Genomic DNA, 18,657 nt, shown 5'->3' with positions numbered 1-18,657 from the left:
ATGGATGGACCAATCTCCACCTGTCTAATAACGCACTGCCAGCCTCGCTCTCTCACCTCACCAGCCAACTCAGTGTACTTCAGTTTCTTCCTTTCAAAGGCATCTTCTAATGCGTCATCGAAGGGTATCGTTAATTCAGTGAAGTACACTATCCGTGTGCCCTCGGAGTACAGCACAATATCGGGTCTCAATGCTGTGACCCGACTACTATGTAAACACAAAATGTCAGGAATCAATGGCAAAATAGCTGCAATCCTTACATCCTTACATCTGCTTTTATGGATATGCATATTAAATTGACTTAAGTTACAAATTAATAACCCTGTTCTTTCTTCTTGTTGAGCACTACGGCGCTACGTAAGACTTGAGGAGGCCGGAAAGTGGTGACAGACGAATCTCATGCTGACTGAAGATGATGACCAACTACCATGATGGACAAGACATTCCATGCTGATCTAGGGATTCAGGATACCATATAGCAACAATATCATTATTACTTGTTAACTGGTTTAGTATTGTTACTTAATCTAGAATGCCAAGGAGGGATGGGCAACCACTGGCCCTTGGACCCCCAGAGGTTTTTTTCTCCCTCAGCTTTCAATAGGGAGTTTTTGTTCCTTTCCTCCGTGGCCAGTAGGCATACTTATAGCTCTATAAAAGTATTATATTATGGTAGTCATTAGTCAACTGTTCTTTGTTTGATGTGTTTGTTTTTCTTGCCTTATGTCTGTGTTGAAGCACTTTGTGTCACTGCGTGAGAAGAGCGTTCTATAAAAATAAATTGAATTGATTTTGTTAAATGTCAAGTGTCAAATTGGAGGCAGTTAAGTAAATCATGACCCATGAGGAATTGAGTTTGACAGCTCTTGCTTGACAATAGACAGAATATTGAAGTGGTGATAACTGAAGAAGACACCTTATCAAACAGAAAGAATGTTCATATTTAGCAATAATTTGTGTAAATGGCAAGACCATTATTCAGTTAACTTTCTCGAACGACCTGAAAAAATCACTACTGATGTTTTGTACATGAAGACACTTCTTTTCTGCTCAGAGTTTATTTGTCCAAACTGTATCTTCTCTAATCAGGAGATTCGTGGATTCCTGAGAATTCACGGATTAATAACGTGCAAAATTCCTAATCTGCAGCTATTACCACACAGCGATTTTAAACTTAGAATGAGCTGAGGGCACTGCATTACCACCACACCCTAGAGCCAAATGGACAATGATAAAAACTAACAGAAAACTTACAAAGCTTTGTATAACAGTAGTACTTTGGAAATTATTCTTTATATGTTGAAATTAACTTAATTTACTCCATTGTCTTTTTTGCTTTACCACTGGGTTTGACAGAAACATAAATACACTATACATAAATGTCAGTGGGTCTTAGCACAATAACCAGGGGTATGAGGATGTTATGGGATTGCAGGTAGAGTAAAGGTTAGTGCTCTTGCCTTTGGGCTCAGAGGTCATAGGTTTATGATCCACCTCCTGATGTAGGATCCTTCAGCGAGGTACATACCTTAAATTGTAACAAGAAAATGTTATCCACCTGTATAAAATGGCTAAATAATTATAGGTAGCTTAACAATGGATGTTGCATTGGAGAAAAGCATCAGCTAAATAAATGTAGACTGTGCTTATTTTAACTTTCCACTATGTGCAGTCAGACTTCCCAAAAGTTCATCCTATTGGCTTCTGTGGTACTGTTTTCAATCTAAAGTGTATGGTAGATACTTCGATACTACTTGGCATCTAAGCACAAAGATGTTTCCACTGTTTATTAAAATTAGTAGACATACTTCTAATGTGTCTACAAAATGTAGCCAAGTATTTTTGGTAAATAACTGAAGTATCCAGCAAATGATCATAAAATACATAGCAAACGATTCCAAGCAAGCATTATTAACAACAGATGAATAAAAGTGTGTCAGAGTGTTTCATAACATGCTTTCAATCCCAATCATTTTGTAATTTGAAGATCCATAGTATATGTTTTGCCTGAGATTTTTGGGCTAATTGCCTTTAACAAGGTATTACAACAAGACCCCTATAGAAACCTAAATCTGGATTTCACCTGATAGTCTCGAAACTTGTTCATTTTTTGATATTTCTAGTATCAAAATCACCAAATGCTAAAAACTCAATAGATCTGCTTGCATCCATGCAAAGAAATCGAATGTTGAAGAAAAGCCATGTCTGTGTAAATGATTTTCAGATTGATATGCCAGTAATTAATGAATGTTTCTCAGTATGCAGAGAGGAAATACCAAAAAGCAAGCAGATTCAGTGTGGCATGAAACCCAAACAGACATCCCAAGAGCCCACTTAATCCTTTGGATCATGGCTTGATAATGGCTGGCCAGCAAAGCATCACAAGTTGCACACACACAGACAAACACACATAACATCTGTTGTTGATGCTGCTTTTCCACTGATCAGCACTTTCTGTACTACAGGAAGATTTTCTTCTGAGCCCAGGATACCTTTGTTCTGCATGATTTTTCAGAAGCCCACGATTCACCTGTGCCATACAGTGACCTGCATACAAACTGACACATGCATTGTGCTTAATGTGCTGGTCCATGTGACTCTGGAATATGAGGCTCCTCACTGCACACAGGGATCCAAATTAACAAGTGTAAAGAAAGAGCAAGATTATGTGAAAGGCAGACAGTCAGTGAATGAAATTTAATTTTCTGTTTAACTGTCTCTGTCCTTGAAGCTCTTTTGGTATGACGGCTACATCAGAATGTGCACAAATATTGTAAGCATATTTCAGAAACTTTGACTCTTGTATAAACATCCATTACTGTGTGATAAACGGCAGCATTTTCACCAAATAAATCAAGTACCTTGCCTTTGTAATGCACAAATATTTTAATTTGTATTCCTAACTCATAGAGAATTTTAATTATTCGGTCATTGACAGTACATCGGCATATGGTTGAAACTATCTATCTATCTATCTATCTATCTATTGATTTGTAGTAGAATCATTAGGAACTTAAAAGGAAGCCATTAAATATTAAGATATCTTTGTACACTCTGAAAAGTCAGAAAGTTTAAATATCTCCTAGATATTCTGAACTCTTCTGAGATGCAACAGACTGATTTAGATACACCATGAGCTCTTTTGAAATTCATTAAATATTTGGCTTTTGGAACAGGACTGATTTTCAAGTATTCTCATAATTTCATGTTACACACGGTGATTAATACACACATTTTCAGAACCGCTTCTCCCATACGGGGTTGTGGGGAACCGGAGCCTACCCGGCAACTCAGGGCGTGAGGCCGGAGGGGGAAGGGACACACCCAGGACGGAACGCCAGCCCGCCGCAAGGCACCCCAAGCGAGACTCGAACCCCAGACCCACCAGAGAGCAGAACCCGGTCCAACTCACTGCGCCACCACGCCCCCCTCCGGTGATTAATATTTTAGACTTGAATAAAATAAACCCAGATTTACTGATTACCTGTGGCAGCATGAGAATAGCATGTCAAATGCAAAAGAAATTCTTTTCTGATTTTAAAATGATCCTGTTTTCTTATCATAATTACATATTGCATCCTATTGCACTTAGTAGAAATTACAGGTGGTCCCCAATTTATGATGACTTGACTTTACGATGGTGAGTTGGTGATAGACTTACTTAAAACTATGAATTTTGTTTTTTTTCCCAGGCAAGCAATATTGGGTGTGATGCTGGGCAGTGGCAGCGATTTGTATCTCCCAGTCTTACACAGAGGTGTGTATTAGGTGTATTACATGTATTTTCCACTTACGATATTTTCAACTTACGATGGATTTCGCAGAAAGTAACTCCACTGTAAGTCGGAGACCGCCTGTAATGTAAAGTTTATGGGCTGCAAATCGGTATGCAGCATTTATGTTGTGGAATTATTATCAAAGTTGCTGCAGTACCATATGCTGTACAAAGGCACCGTTTTTTCTGAGGAAACCAAATTGTCAAAAGAACCAGGCCTGTCACCCTGAGCTCAACTGCCTGGCAAAGGTACACTGGGAAGAAGCAGAATGTGACAGTGAACAAATAAATTATGTCACTGCTGAAACAGGGCACACAATCAAGTTTGCATAGCAATAAAGTAATGCTTGGAACTTTTCCCAAACAGAAAACCCACTTAAACACCATCAGAATTGATTACTACAATACCCAAACAAAGCCTAACAATATCGCCTTGGTGCAGCACACCCGGGCCAGGCCCAGATGAGATCAGACAAAAGCCTTTCACTGCCCTGATCCTGCACAAGCCCACAGCTTACATGGGATGCAAGCCTGCTCTCCTCTTTAAAAGCATCCAGGGAGCTCTGAAAAAGGCCAGCCTGGGTTGCAGCGACAACGGCACCGAGCACCTAGACACTGTGGGCGCAATGACTTTGCGGGTAAGGAACATGAGGGGTGTGTTGGGAATACAGTCAGTCTTTCTCTTTCTGGACAGTCCTGCCTTTCCTGTAAACCTCACAGGGCTTCATGTATTTGTTAACATGTGTGTCATAGCACCCCTTGACACACGACATTTCATCATGTAAGGAGCAAACACAGCATTAGAGCTGTGCAATGTCTCTTTGTTCTGTCAGCTGTTACACATTAATCGCGCACAAGACTTTCAGTGTGCTTCCCTTTCAATTATTCTAGATTATGAATTGAATTTGAAATCTCAAAGATAAAACAAACATAAATAGTCTAATTTTTATCACAAATAAAATTTCCATTGGGAAAAACATGAAATTTGGATTCATTTGCTAGATAACGTAGTTTCCAAACAGTAAAATTATAGAAAACCCAGAGAGACATTATTTAAGGTGTGGTGTTTTAGAGTAACTTGACTGATTCGTTTCAAAACCAGTTTGCATCAGGTCAAAGCTCGTGAACAAATTAACAGGTGTTTTTCCCTCAGGCTGTTTTTTGCTCACTCCATTCTCCAAAACTTAACCTCACCTCCACCAATACCTCACTCTTCTCCCACTCTGTTTTTTTTTATTTAATCCTTCACAGACCACAAAAAAATCCTTTGTGTAAATTCTGAGCCTGAGATTTAACCTTGATTATCTTCAGTTTAATTTAAGGATTTGTTATTTCACACAGATAGTATTTCAATTTAAATTCAAATTGAAATGCTTGTCTAACTAAACATGCGCAATATTGTGATTAGGAAAACAGCCGTAAACAACATAATTACGAATAGGATATGTTTACCCCAGATCATCTCAACTGATACAGTCATTTATCCATTTACATCTTGTTTCATTATTTCTGAATTTTAATGCTGCTTACCAGACTACTTTAGAAAAGTGCTTAAGGATGCTACAGCAGACCCTCAACAGCACTGGAACTGACATTTCTTAATTATAAGTTTACTTCTTTACATGCAATCCAGCATCAGGATAGGATCTCTTTATGTTTTTCTACATACATGTATCCATAAACAGATTGAGATGAGCAGTCATTCATAATGTAATAAAACATAATCCTGCATCTCGGATTTTTAGGCATGGCATTGGCGGAGGAAAATAAACTCTAATTCATGCTTCTGGATGCAAGTACATGAAAGCTCCTCAATAAGGCCGGATTTGGCACTACTGCACATTACAGCCAACACAGGCAGCAGCTGTCCTACATGAAGCCATTTAGAAGTAATTTTAGCGCTACCTCACTTTGCAGTCTCATCTGTTTCTCCTCGAATGATACGCGATGCCCATTCTCAGCCCCGTGATCATCATCATTTCAAACAATGAAAACAGTACCTCATCTGAAATTATTGATTATAAACTGGACTTAACAGGTTGCTTAAATGGCCTTTCCCATAGATGAATCAACAGTACTTAAAACACCTCATGTATTTCTAAAGAACCTAATAGTTCACTTTATGAGGACTGATTACCATTATCTTCACCAGTGACTCAAACATCACTATCATAGCTTTGTCATTAAGCTGCAACTGTAATAGAAAGAACTACAAAAATTTTGCTTTCTGTAAAATCTTCAATACTGACTTTTGCTTCACAAAGAAGTTTAAAATAGCACAGTGCCTATGGCTCTGTGAATATGCTTCATGCACTGTGCACTTGGTGCAACGTATTGTGCCCTCAGACCTGCCAATGTGTCACATCTTGGTAGCAAAAGGAGTCTTTTTATGGAGACATGCTGTTGTAAAACTTAATGCACAGCACAAGAAGAAGGTTCAAGAGACACTGGATCTGGGAGGTTGTGATGTGAAAGTGAGGGCTATGACATAATCACAGAGAAGCAGTATTTTGACTTTGAGGGTTTGCTTCTCAGTCCCCCATTTCTGTTCCCAGTTTGAGGCCTCCTGTCCCGACGGCTTGTGTCCTGGATGGAGTATTATACTGAAAGGAGAGCCTGTTTCTGAAGCCAGCAAGTAAGTTCCCATTCTAATGCACACCACAGCATTTGTCCAAGAGTTTAAACTCAGTTTTTGGAGCAAATTATTTATATTCCTTGTCGTTACTGGCGAAGGTTTTTCTTCATATTACTCGTCCAATAAATCAGGAGGACTTGCAGGCTTTGCTGAGCTTCAGATAATGTGAATTGGCAATATCTGTACTTATAAAACTACAGAATGCTCCACTGATCCATGAAAATGGTTTCAGGCATCGGAGCTCAAGTCCAGTAATCAAATCAATGCTCAGCAACAATACAGGAATGTTTTAATCAGCTAGGACAAACTGCATGACTCCAGCATATTAGTATACCTACATAAAGTTGCTCATGTTGAAAATGTACAGTACATGTCTTCCAGGAGAAGCGATTCTCCAAGTAAAACGGAGGAATTTTTATCTGTTAAAAGCAACTGCACAACTTCATTTCTAAAAAAGGACCAGCATACATTTTCTGCCAAGAACATAAGCATATCTCCTGAAATGTGTACAGTTACCAGATGCAGTAAAAGTAAGCTTCTGAAATTTTTCTTGAATAAAAGAGAAAAGGATCATGTCTAAAAACTACTCAAATACTGAAGTTACTTAAATTCAAATGAAGCTTTTTAATGTTACCAACAACTAGCGATGTTAACAACTATGTAGTCGTTAGTAGTTTTAACTAATCTTTACAATAAATCTGCCATGGAAATAAAATTACGCATTGTCAGTTACACTAATCAAAAACATAAAAAACAAATGAAATACCACAGTCTCCAAGGTTATACTGTTAACATTGATTTAACTAACCCCTTTGTCCAAGGTGGCTTACAATTTTTTTTATTTGTATGCTAAGCTATTTATGAACATTACAATTTATTCATTTACACGGAACAGTACTACAGCAGGAACAGGGACTCAAAATGCTGCCCCTAATGAAGTTATATCATTCATTTGCCATTTAGCTGATACCTCTAAAGTTTATCTATTAAACAGAAGGGTCTTTTCACCAGAAGAGTTCAGAATAAGGCAATATAGCAGTAAGAGGACTGGGATTTGAACAGACAACCCTTACACTACAAGTCATTATCTCTGTAACTGCAATGCTGCACACTTTCCCATCATAAGAAAACACAGGCATGAAGTTACACTATCAAATAACAAACAGTTGAGAAATGTTTAGTTCAGATGCTCCAGATCCAAACACAGGTAAAACCCTATAGAGTTTGTTGCTTTAATCAGTCAGGCAATACAACTAATCAGTGATTCGCATAGGTCATCAAAATTGGAGCACTGGCTCGAGTACAAGTTATGTTACTTCACTTATATATGTAATTGATATTTCATAGCTAATGTTGACATTGATATTCTGGTTACTGTCATGTTTCGTTCGGAAGTAGAGGGCGGACTCAATTGCGGAGTACACTGGAGTTTATTTAGGGACAGGACAGGAACCGTGGTCGGGGACAGGCGAGGGTCTTCGTACTGCAAACGTCGTTTACCAGGAAATCCAGAAACGTGGTTGGTGAATGCAGGCAACAGGTCAAACACGAAAAACACGGATCAGAGCACAGGGAGGTAGAGGTCACGGGAGAAGGACTCGGGCGGGTGGAATGGGAACAAAGGTGAGAAGCGAGGAGCGGACTGACTCAAACGAGTGAGCTGTGTTGGCGAACAAGGTTCCACATGCTTCTCTGTTTGCTTCTGCCTTATATCCTGCCAGGTCCAGGTGTATCTGATTAGGGTGATGGCGTGGGTGTGGCAGTTACAAAGTATGCAGAGCTGGTTATTGTATTAGTGAATATTCAGCAAGCTAGTTACACAGCTGAAGAACAACACTTTACTGTAACTGTGTGAGGATGTCATAATACACCAAGACTGATATCCTTTGTTGACAAGTATGAAAAAATGTGTAACGTATAGGCGAATGAGTCGTCAATATGACTTTTAGGTTAAATTGACTTTTAGGTTATATACTTTCCACTGTTATTACAAAACTAGGTAAATATGCTCACACCTTTCAGAAGGTGCATCAAACATTAAATTACAATGAAAGAAAAATAAGTTTCATCCATCCATCCATCCATTATAAACAACTGCTAGCCCCAAGTGGGGTCATGGCAAGCCGGTGCCTTACCTGGCAACACAGGGTACAAAGCCAAAGGGGGAGGGGACACACCCAGGACAAGACGCCGGTCCATTGCTAGGCACCCCAAGCAGGGCTCGAAGCCCAGACCAGCCACACAGAGGGCACTGGCTGAATCTGCCATGCTACCACACCCCCCTTAAAACATAAGTTCTTTGATTTAATATTCAAACATTTTCAAGGTGAACATTTGTCATAATACTACCTTGGGTGCAATACAGCGATCCTCAAAACAATATCCATGACTTCATTTATTGACCTTCCCACTCTCCAGTTAACAAGACCCATGCAATTAGTGTATTAATCAACATGGCAATTAACAACAATAAACAAATATTTCTAGAACTTTAATTTGATGGTCACTGGCATAAGAAAAGTATTATAAATTCACTTGTCACTCCTTGTAACTGAACTAAAATACTTCAGACCAAAAATATTTAATGTGTATTTAAATAAAACTACTTAGTGTTGAGGGGGGGTGCGGTGGCACGGTGGTGCAGTGGGTTGAACTGGGTTCTGCTCTCCGGTTGGCCTGGGGTTTGAGTCCATCTTGGGGTGCCTTGCGACAGATTGGCAACCTGTCCCGGGTGTGTCCTCTCCCCCTCCAGCCTTATGCCCTGTGTTGCCGGCTCCTCGTGACCCCGTATGGGACAAGTGGTTCAGACAGTGTGGGTGTGTGTGTGGTGGTGCAGTGGGTTTGGCTGGGGCCTCCTCTCTGGTGGGTCTGGGGTTTGAGTCCCTCTGGGGGTGTCTTGCAGCAAACTAGCATCCTGTCCTGGGTGTGTCCCCTCCAGCTTTGTGTCCTGTGTTGTTGGGTCAGGCTCCAGCTTGCCATGACCCCACTTAGGACAGATGGCATGTATGTATTTTTATGGTGGCACACTAGTAGATCAAATCCAACTTAGTCCATGAACATTTTTCTTGTTTTCCCCATGTCTGCATGGGTTTCTTCTCACAATACAAAGACCTGCTCTTCAGATGAATGGGCAACACTCGATTGTCCATAGTGTGGGAATGGATGAGTAAATATGTGTGTGTGTGTGTGTGTGTGTGTGTGTGTGTGTGGCTGCCTTAAAATAGACTGGCCTCCTGTCCACGAAGAAAAAAGAAGAATCAATTAACAATTAATTATTAATTAATAACAATTAATTATTATTTTTATCTTCCAAGCAGCCAGAGAGCGTGCACAATTCTGCATTTTTGGTATGTTCAATATGTTCATCTATTAATCCCACCATGAGTTCTCCATTTAACATGGTAGTTATATATACACAAGAAAATTTCTTTTCTGTCCAGGAGAATTCAAAAATTCATTTAGTAGAGAACTGCTGTGAGAGTTCAATGAAATAAAAAAATGCAGAATCAGTGATGTGGCATTCAATTTGAAAAGTAGATCAGTGGAAGCAGCAAAGAGGAGGAAAACTGCATATGAAAAGATGAAAAAATCAATTTGACAAAAGAAATAATAGGTGCAAAAGAGTGGAGACAGGATTTGAGCAATGCAACTTTAAAGATGAACTAAATCCTTGTCATATACTCAATCTTGCACTCAAGTAAATGAATATATTTTAAAAAGCTGAAAGAACAAACTTACATTACTGTATGCAAATTCTTTTAGTTTCTCCTTAAAATGAACGTAAATGACTGAGTGTGAGATGAAATGTCAGCATGTGCCACGGCCTGCAGGAAGAAATTCGACAGACAACCATAAATGAATACGTAGTGGCAAAACCACGAATTGTGAGGTGAAAACAAACTAAATGGAAAGAAAGGATTATCTGTACTGCTATGTATTTAATGAGTATTTCACTAGACATGCATATCACACCCATGATGCAGTTGGTCATGTTGACTTTCTTTCTTTTTCTCTGGCACCTATGGCTCTGGGCTTCCACTTTTTCTGTTACATTCTGTTGCCCTTAGGTTTGAAATTAATTTCATGTGCGAACGTGATGACAGGATAGCCTTCCATTTCAACCCCCGATTTACGGAGTCAGACATCGTCTGCAATTCCTTCATGTCAAACCGCTGGGGGCAGGAAGAGAGGTGTAACAACTTTCCCTTTGGGGCGGATGAGCCTTTTCAGGTAAGAAGAACCTATATTCTAAAATAATAAGGACGAAGAGAACATCCTCCTAGAGCATAGTAATACAAAGAGTCCGCTAACTTAACAAGACGCGTCATACTAGACACTGGTGGATCTCATGACTCGGTTGAACATTTTGCTTCCTTAATGACACCTCACAGTGCCTGGGCTAATTCAGTGTAAGTTGGAATCTGGCTCAGTCTCTACCAGGGCTGTGGAGTCGGTACACAAAACCTTCAACTCCGATTTCAACTCCAGAAAATCCAATAATTGCTTCTGACTCCACAATTCCGACTCCACAGCACTCCCCAAAAGTTGCACATTGTTTTGGGGGTGGATTTATCCAGTGAATATAGGCCTAAACCTATATTACACCGCTAATTTTTTGGGGTTGACTTATACGGTGGATGAACTATATGCCGGCATATACACTACATGAGGGGGGTGCGGTGGTGCAGCGGGCTTGGCCGAGTCCCGCCCTCTGGCGGGTCTGGGGTTTGAGTCCCGCTTGGGGCGCCTTGCGACGGAATGGTGCCCTGTCCTGGGTGTTTCCCCTCCCCCTCCAACCTTGCACCCTGTGTTGCCAGGTTAGGCCCCATTTCGCCACGACCCCCGCATGGGACAAGCAGTTTCAGTCAGTGTGTATGTGTATATATGGTACATTTAGTCGCAGTTGGTACATTTTTTCCAACTCTAGTAACCCAATAATTGCTTCCAACTCCACAGCACTGGTCTCATCGGAGTTTGCGTCTTTTCTCTGTCTCTGAGAGGTTTCCATGCAAGTGCTCTGCTTTCCTCCCACAGTCCAAAAACATACAGTTCAAGTGAATTAACAACACTAAATTACCCTCAGTGTATGAATGGGTTTGTGTGTGTATGTGTGTGGCTAAGCCTACGATGAACTGGCTAGGGTGTAAGCCCCCAGCTTTGCACCCAGTGATTCCGGAATAGGCACTGGACCCCCACAAATGGGACTTGTTGTTAACAAAAGTGGATGAGCGGGGTCTGTTTGGTGGTAGGGGTGTCTGAGACAGGCAGACACCGGTATGTGTACAGGTTGTCACCACAGTAAAGTCTGCATGCTTGGAAAATTGATGTACTATTACATTAATTATGACATTTGTCCATTTTTCCAGATTGAAATTTACTCAGACAATGAAAACTTCCATGTTTACATTGATGATACAAAAATAATGCAGTACAAGCATCGTGTTGAAGACCTGAAGACAATCACAAAAGTTCAAGTGGCAAACGATGTAAATATCTCGTCACTGGAGATCACCAAAAAACCTTTTTATTAAAACAATGCTGTTGTCAAAGGGGTGACCAGTCCCTAAGCAATGCTTTGACAAGACTTGCTACATGAGCTTTTATTTGTTAACAGTTGGGATACTCAAAGGTCAATGGTTTTTTTAAATCTTTAATGATTGTGGTAAAAAGAAAAAAATTTTCACATTGAAATTTGCTTGAAAATGCAACTTCTGATTTCATTCTGGAATCACAAGCATTTAAATGGCAGTGTTGAAATATTTTCATTGAAAACTGTACCCTAAAAGTTCTGTTTAAATAAACTAAGGCATAACTAATCATTTGTGTAGCAGAAATTTTTGTGTTAATCCAAACTCCTGACATGTCAAAAAATACTTTAACAAACATTATGTTTAAAACCTTGTTTTCAGAGAAAGTGTTTTTAAGGGCACTATGAATGCAGTCAATGTTTAAGGAAGCAACTTTAAAGAAGTGACTAAGTAACAGAGAATTAAGGGCAAACTGGTGAATTAATGCACTAAGAAGAATGTGAGGTTTGTTTTTTTCTTTAAATAAGTAATTTTACCTGCGCTGTCTCAAGTTAATATGATACATTTGCATTTATTTATTTAGCAGACAAGGGGGTGGGGTGATGCAGTGGGTTGGACCGTGTCCTGCTCTCCGGTGGGTCTGAGGTTCAAGTCCCGCTTGGGGTGCCTTGCGGTGGGCTGGCGTCCTGTCCTGGGTGTGTCCCTTACGCCCTGAGTTGCCGAGTAGGCTCCGGCTCCCTGCGACCCCGTGTAGGACAAGCGGTTTGGAAAGTGTGTGTGTGTGTGTATATATATTTAGCAGACACTTTTCTCCAAAGCAACTTCCAATGAACTCTATGTAGTGGTACCAGCCCATACATCTTATTTACCAAGGTGACTTACACTGCTAGATACACTATTTACAATGGGTCACTCATTCACACATCAGTGGAATACACTCTCTCTGTGTCACTCACACACTATGGGGGAACCTGATCAGCACATCTTTGGACTGTGGAAGGAAACCCCTGCAGACACAGGGAGAACATGCAAACTCTACACAGACCGAGTGGGGATCAAACTCATGTCCTCTTGCACCACCCAGGTACTGCAAGATAGCAGCAGTACTAGCTGTGCCACCATGTCACCCACAAAGTCCAACAGCAGAGGCTAAATCCACAGCGCAAATGTCACTGGCCCATACGGGGATCAAACCCGCAACCTTGGCAAAGTGGAAGATACATTTTAAGATTTTATGAGGTTATACACACACCTGATTGAATTATATTAAATACTAATAACTAACAACTAACACTGAAAAAAACTATAATGCAGACATTTTGAAACACAAGGTAGTGGTTCTTGTGCAGAATGAATCAACTGAGCGGCAGCCAATTTTAATTTTTACATGATCAGTTTAAGCCCAGAAAATCATTTTAGGCCCACTTTTGTAAGGAGAAAATACTTTACAGAAGATATTTTTCATCTTTTGAAATGAGAAGACGCCCATTTTATTTTGCCTATGTGCCTAAGTGCTGAGTATTCAAGCAGGTGATACACACTGCTGTGGTTGGACACACAGGCTTGCTTGAACACTGGACAGACATCTCCCGCTCTGTTACACTACACAGTTTTTCTGTTGACTATAAACGGTGAAGAGAACCAACCGCTTCCGCAAGAAAGCCCACGGTCATGGCGAAGAAAAGAAGCAGTGTTTGTGGTAGCCATTTAGTAACCTCACTGATAAAAACAAATAGAAGCGACTACTTTGCAGCTCAGTGGGCTCTAAGAAATCAGTTCGTGGCTTCATGGGGCTTCCCATAGAAGCAAAAAAAAATGTAAAGGCACTTTTTAAGAGCTTAAGGAGTCACGATTGCGCATCGAAGACCGCAGCGTGCGATTGAAAGCTCGCTTCTTCAGCAGCGCACGTGCTGCCGGGGACCGCGCTCCAGCTCAGCGCGCGCTCACCGGGGGAGCTCCGCGCGCAACTGAACTGCACGACTGCGCAACTGCGGCATTTTTCCTTGGAGGATATTGAAGGATTGCTGGATTGGTTCGTCCTACGAAGACGCTCCTCTTCCTTTACTTCGGACACTTTCTGGACGAAATGACAAGAGGCAAGTCATGCTCTACTGTATTTCACATAATTAATTTCTACTTACTAGATGACAAGATTTTATGTTTATTTCTTCAACGTTTTTTTTTTGCTTACACAACGCCCAGGCATTTTTATTGTTGCTCTTGACTTGTTTTAGTTTTGCCTGGTTTTGTTTAATAATATAATAAAGCTTAATTTCAGAATTGTTTTACACAGATCATTCATTGCGCACACATATTTATAAAATATATTTCGTTTTTAATTGCACGCACGGTTATTCCAGATGTTGATCAAATTAGTGTAATAAGACCTTTTTGTACAGATATTAGTGGTATGTGTGCATCTATCGGTTATCATTGGTTTTCCAACGCAACGAACAATATGAATAACAGTAATTAAGGCACAGTAAACGTGGTAACACGACTTGTCATGAAGACAATGGCAGTAACAAAAAAACGTACTGGTGAACCCATGGAGAGCAATATTGTAACATGTCCCTGGAGCTTCATGGTCATTTTTCAATACATGTTAGGTTTATATCTGCAAATGCAAAATAAAAATTGTATTTATATTGTGTTTATGTACACAGAGCAAGTGATAAATGGATTGCTTTGCCTCACTTGTAGCTGACAGATTACACAAACTCATTTGATCCAAATTCAGAGGATGAGACACTTGTGCAAGGTGGTGCATAGGAGATATCCTCCAGGACTGCATCCTCTAGTACCATCTGGAATACTGAAAACACCTCCTATGGGATGAGTAGTTAGGCAGAAAGACACTGCACAGAGTGGAGAGACATGAATTTTTCCTCAGATCACCTCCAAGAGCAGCTGCTCCTCCATGACCTCCTTCTGTATGAGAACAAGTCCTCACACAGGGCAGAGAACTTGAGTGGTAAGCTGTTACACCATGAGAGGGCTAAGCTTGAGAAAATGCTTCTGCTGACTATTAGGGAGCCCACCACCATCGCTCTTACTGTGATGTACACCTTATCCTTTGCCGTGGGTTTTGTGGGGAACGTTATGTCCATCAGAGTGCTCAGCAACAGGAGAAGCAAGAGGCTCCCAGGGGTGAGTGCCACAAGGAGCCTGCTGGTCAACCTGGCCGTGTGTGACCTCATGGTGGTGTGCATCTGTATGCCTATCACCCTGGGCCATACGATCTACACTGCCTGGGTGTATGGTGACTTCCTGTGTAGGGCAGTGCCCTTTACCCAGGCTGTCTCCGTGTCTGCCAGTGTCCTCAGTCTCACCGTCATTAGTGTAAACCGTTACTACAGCGTCCACAATCCCCTGAGTGCTCGTTCCTTCATAACCTGCAGGAAGATCTTCTGGACTATTGTTGTAGTGTGGGTGCTTTCCTCTGGGATTTGCTCACCCCTCATTTTCATGAATCGGCGGGATGAGATCCACCTGATTGAGGACCAGCCTTTTGTGCTGCCTATTTGTCGAGAGAGCTGGCCGCAGGCTACACTGAAGCAGGCCTACAATGTGTTGCTCTTTGTGGCTCTCTACTGTCTCCCAGTGGCATTCAACCTTACTGTGAGCTTCCTGACAAGCCGCCAGCTGTGGAGTACTCCCCGCAACTTTGGTGAATTCAACTTCCACAGTCGGGCAGTGCACACCTCGCGCCTCAAGGTCCGTAAGAAGATTGCCAAGATGGTGGTGGCCCTGGTCATAATATTTGCCATTTCCTGGCTGCCACTTTATGTGGCTGACATGTGGATAGATTGCAAGTCCCATCCCCCAGTCTGGGTGCTGCAGCTTCGCCCCTTTGCTCAGTGGCTTGGCCTGACCAACTCCAGCCTCAACCCCATCTGCTACTGCTTCGTCGGAGACTTGTACCGTACAGCCAGGGTTATCAAAACCAAGTACCATCCAAGGCTCATCTCAGTCTTCACCTCCTTCACCTCCAGTGCCTCCAGCACCCTGCCCAGAAAGAATTCCTCCAAGAAGCAGAGACAGTTAAGGTGCCAAGAGCATGCCCTGCCAGAGGTGCAGAGATCTAACTATTACTCAGCCACCAGTAGATGGGAGAGTGCACAGAAATCCAGCATCCCTTTGTGTCTTCATACCCTTAAAGGCAAGAACGATTCCAGGAGCTTTCCTCACCATTTCAACGTTTAATCTGCACGCAGATTTATTGCTTCTATAAAGAATAGGTTCTCTGTGGAAAAAGCTGCAGACTAATACTAAGCAATGTCTTTATCAAGCAGAAAATTTATAGAAAATGTAACCTTTTGAGGAAAACCTTTGAAGTTTATTGAAGCTCACTGAATAATGAGTTTATTGAATATAACTGACATACAAACATAGGTACACATCTGCAAGACACCATTTAAAGGATTCTCCCCCAAAATGTACTTTTTACTTTAATTTGCATTTTTGTACAGGTATGTGTTGTATTAACATTTTCAACCTTTTTCATTACAGCAGTATGTAGTAATAGTAGTTTTTAATTTGGGGAGAAATTATTTTCTTGTATTTTCTTGACAGCTGTCAATATATGTAGCAATCAGTAGTAAAAGGAGGATATCAATGTAACAATGTAGTGTCTCTTGAAGGATGCAAGGAGCGTAAAAGCACTTCATTTCTGGAAAGAAAGGAAAAAAATCCTTCACGGAAATAAAAATGCTTTAATATTGCATGAATAAATTTGGTCCTGTCTGTTTTATTGTATAGAAATGAAGGGAAATAACCAGACATTTTGAGATATGCCACCATCAAATTAGTGATATAATTCCTTCAGAGATGGTGATACTTTGAATTCAGGTATGCTGTGCATTGCGTTCTGATTCACACAACGACCTGTCTGGTGTCAGCTAAATTGAGTCATTTTAATTAATAAATAGAAATTTGAGAGCTGTGTTCTATACAGTCAAGAAGCTAAGAAAAAAGGTCTTTGGAATGTGAATGTCCTGCCTTAATCCATAGATTATCATGTTTCTTGACCCAAAGGAAGAGACAAACACATGCTTTGATGTGAATCACTCATATTCATATTTGGTGGCACTGAACACTTGAAAACAGTAGAGTAGCAGTGAAGGCCAGTGTACAAAGGCATTATGGCTCTATGCCACAGCTTCATACACTACTGTGGTTAAGGTATTCATAGGTCAGAATAAAAAACCTCAGACAACAGCTTTAATGACAGAGATACAGTTTGAGATAAAAGTTAAACCAAGAAAAATGTGTTCTGCTTAAGTATTACAATATCATAAATGGCTCCACAATGATAATTAAAAATTCTACTCATATATATATATTATATATATATATTTTTTTTTTAACTGAACATTTTAGCCACTATGAAATAGTTTAGTATAGGTTTGCAGTCTGGGATTCTTGTTTGTAGTTCTATTACCATAATGCCATTTGTAATAATGAACAATCACATACACTATTCAAAACTGCTTGTTCCGAACAGGGTTGCAGCAAACCAGAGCCCAACCCAGCAACACAGGGCGCAAGGCTGGAGGGGATGCCAGTCTGTCACAAAACACCCCAAGCAGGACTTGAACCTCAGACCCACCAGAGAACAGGACCTGGTCAAACCCATCACACTAATATATCTCCATGATGTAGATTATCAGATTTATAATTTATAAACGCTATGAAAAGGGTAAACGGTGCTAGTTCAAAGTATGTGAACCCTATAGGGATGGCCATTATTCTTCTATGAAATACACACACACACACACACACACACACACACACATTTTCAGAACCGCTTGTCCCATACGGGGTCGCGGGGAACGGGAGCCTACCCGGTAACACAGGGCGTAAGGCCGGAGGGGGAGGGGACACACCCAGGACGGGACGCCAGTCCGTCGCAAGGCACCCCAAGTGGGACTCGAACCCCAGACCCACCGAAGAGCAGGACCGTGGTCCAACCCACTGCACCACCGCACCCCCCTCTTCTATAAAATATTAAAATAAAATTATAAAATCTAAATCTTAAAATAAACTTCTAAAATTAATAAATGATTATGATTAACCTAATTCTACTGCTTGGTTTAAAGGGGGGGGGGGGGGGGGGGGGGGGGATCTAGTGGCACAGTGGGTTGAACCAGGTCCTGCTCTCCAGTGGGCCTGGGGTTCAAGTCCTGTTTGGGGTGCCTTGCAATGGCCTGGCATCCCATCCTGTCCTGGGTGTGTCCCCTCCAGCCTTATGCCCTGTGTTGCCAGGTTAGGCTCCAGCTCCCCACAACCCTGCATAGGACAAGTAGTCCAGAAAGTGTACGTGTGTGCTTGGTTTAACCAGTGCAACTTGGCCTTCACTTATTTTTGCACCTGCACAACTTCTTTTTCTAGTACACACATGATGACCTGTAAACCAACATATGGAACTGATAATTGCACACCTATCTGTCAGATGAGAAAGACTAATTAAATAATTTTGTGGTAAAACTAAGGGACAGAAGGGGTTTACATACTTTCATGCAGCATGGTATATGGATAAGGAAAATGACCGTTGCTGCTCAGCATGCCCTCTTCTGATAAAGCACAATCCTGGACTGCTTTTGTAAGCGACAAAATGGGTACATCTGCACTGAAAGGCACAACAGTGGAATGGGCTGGGTGCTCAGGCTACAATTAAGCTGTTATTACTACTGAAACAATACAACCTGATAGAACAA

At 41.1% G+C, this 18,657-nt stretch overlaps 2 protein-coding genes across 2 annotated transcripts; both read left to right on the top strand.

Annotated features, from left to right (window-relative positions):
• The first annotated feature begins 4,401 nt into the window (after positions 1-4,401).
• Positions 4,402-11,941, top strand: grifin (galectin-related inter-fiber protein). The gene is made up of 4 exons (XM_018732721.1): positions 4,402-4,413; positions 6,331-6,410; positions 10,478-10,640; positions 11,777-11,941. The coding sequence occupies exons 1-4, from the start codon at positions 4,402-4,404 to the stop codon at positions 11,939-11,941; spliced, it is 420 nt and encodes a 139-aa protein (XP_018588237.1).
• A 2,739-nt stretch (positions 11,942-14,680) lies between these two features.
• Positions 14,681-16,144, top strand: LOC108922505 (QRFP-like peptide receptor). The gene has a single exon (XM_018732698.1). The coding sequence runs from the start codon at positions 14,816-14,818 to the stop codon at positions 16,142-16,144; it is 1,329 nt and encodes a 442-aa protein (XP_018588214.1). The 5' UTR covers positions 14,681-14,815.
• Positions 16,145-18,657: the final 2,513 nt, after the last annotated feature.

This window comes from Scleropages formosus, chromosome 3 (assembly GCF_900964775.1).
Source record: "Scleropages formosus chromosome 3, fSclFor1.1, whole genome shotgun sequence".
NCBI classification, from domain to species: domain Eukaryota; kingdom Metazoa; phylum Chordata; class Actinopteri; order Osteoglossiformes; family Osteoglossidae; genus Scleropages; species Scleropages formosus.
Note: the sequence above shows the minus strand (reverse complement) of the source record. Positions and strands in the feature narration are given on the sequence as shown.

Excerpts from the sequence above, each read along its gene's own strand:
- grifin (XM_018732721.1), top strand. Across the intron at positions 6,411-10,477 it reads CCTGTTTCTGAAGCCAGCAA|GTTTGAAATTAATTTCATGT; the intron begins GTAAGTTCCCAT and ends TGTTGCCCTTAG. Across the intron at positions 10,641-11,776 it reads GGGCGGATGAGCCTTTTCAG|ATTGAAATTTACTCAGACAA; the intron begins GTAAGAAGAACC and ends CCATTTTTCCAG.
- LOC108922505 (XM_018732698.1), top strand. The coding sequence starts at position 14,816 with ATGAATTTTTCCTCAGATCACCTCCAAGAGCAGCTGCTCCTCCATGAC.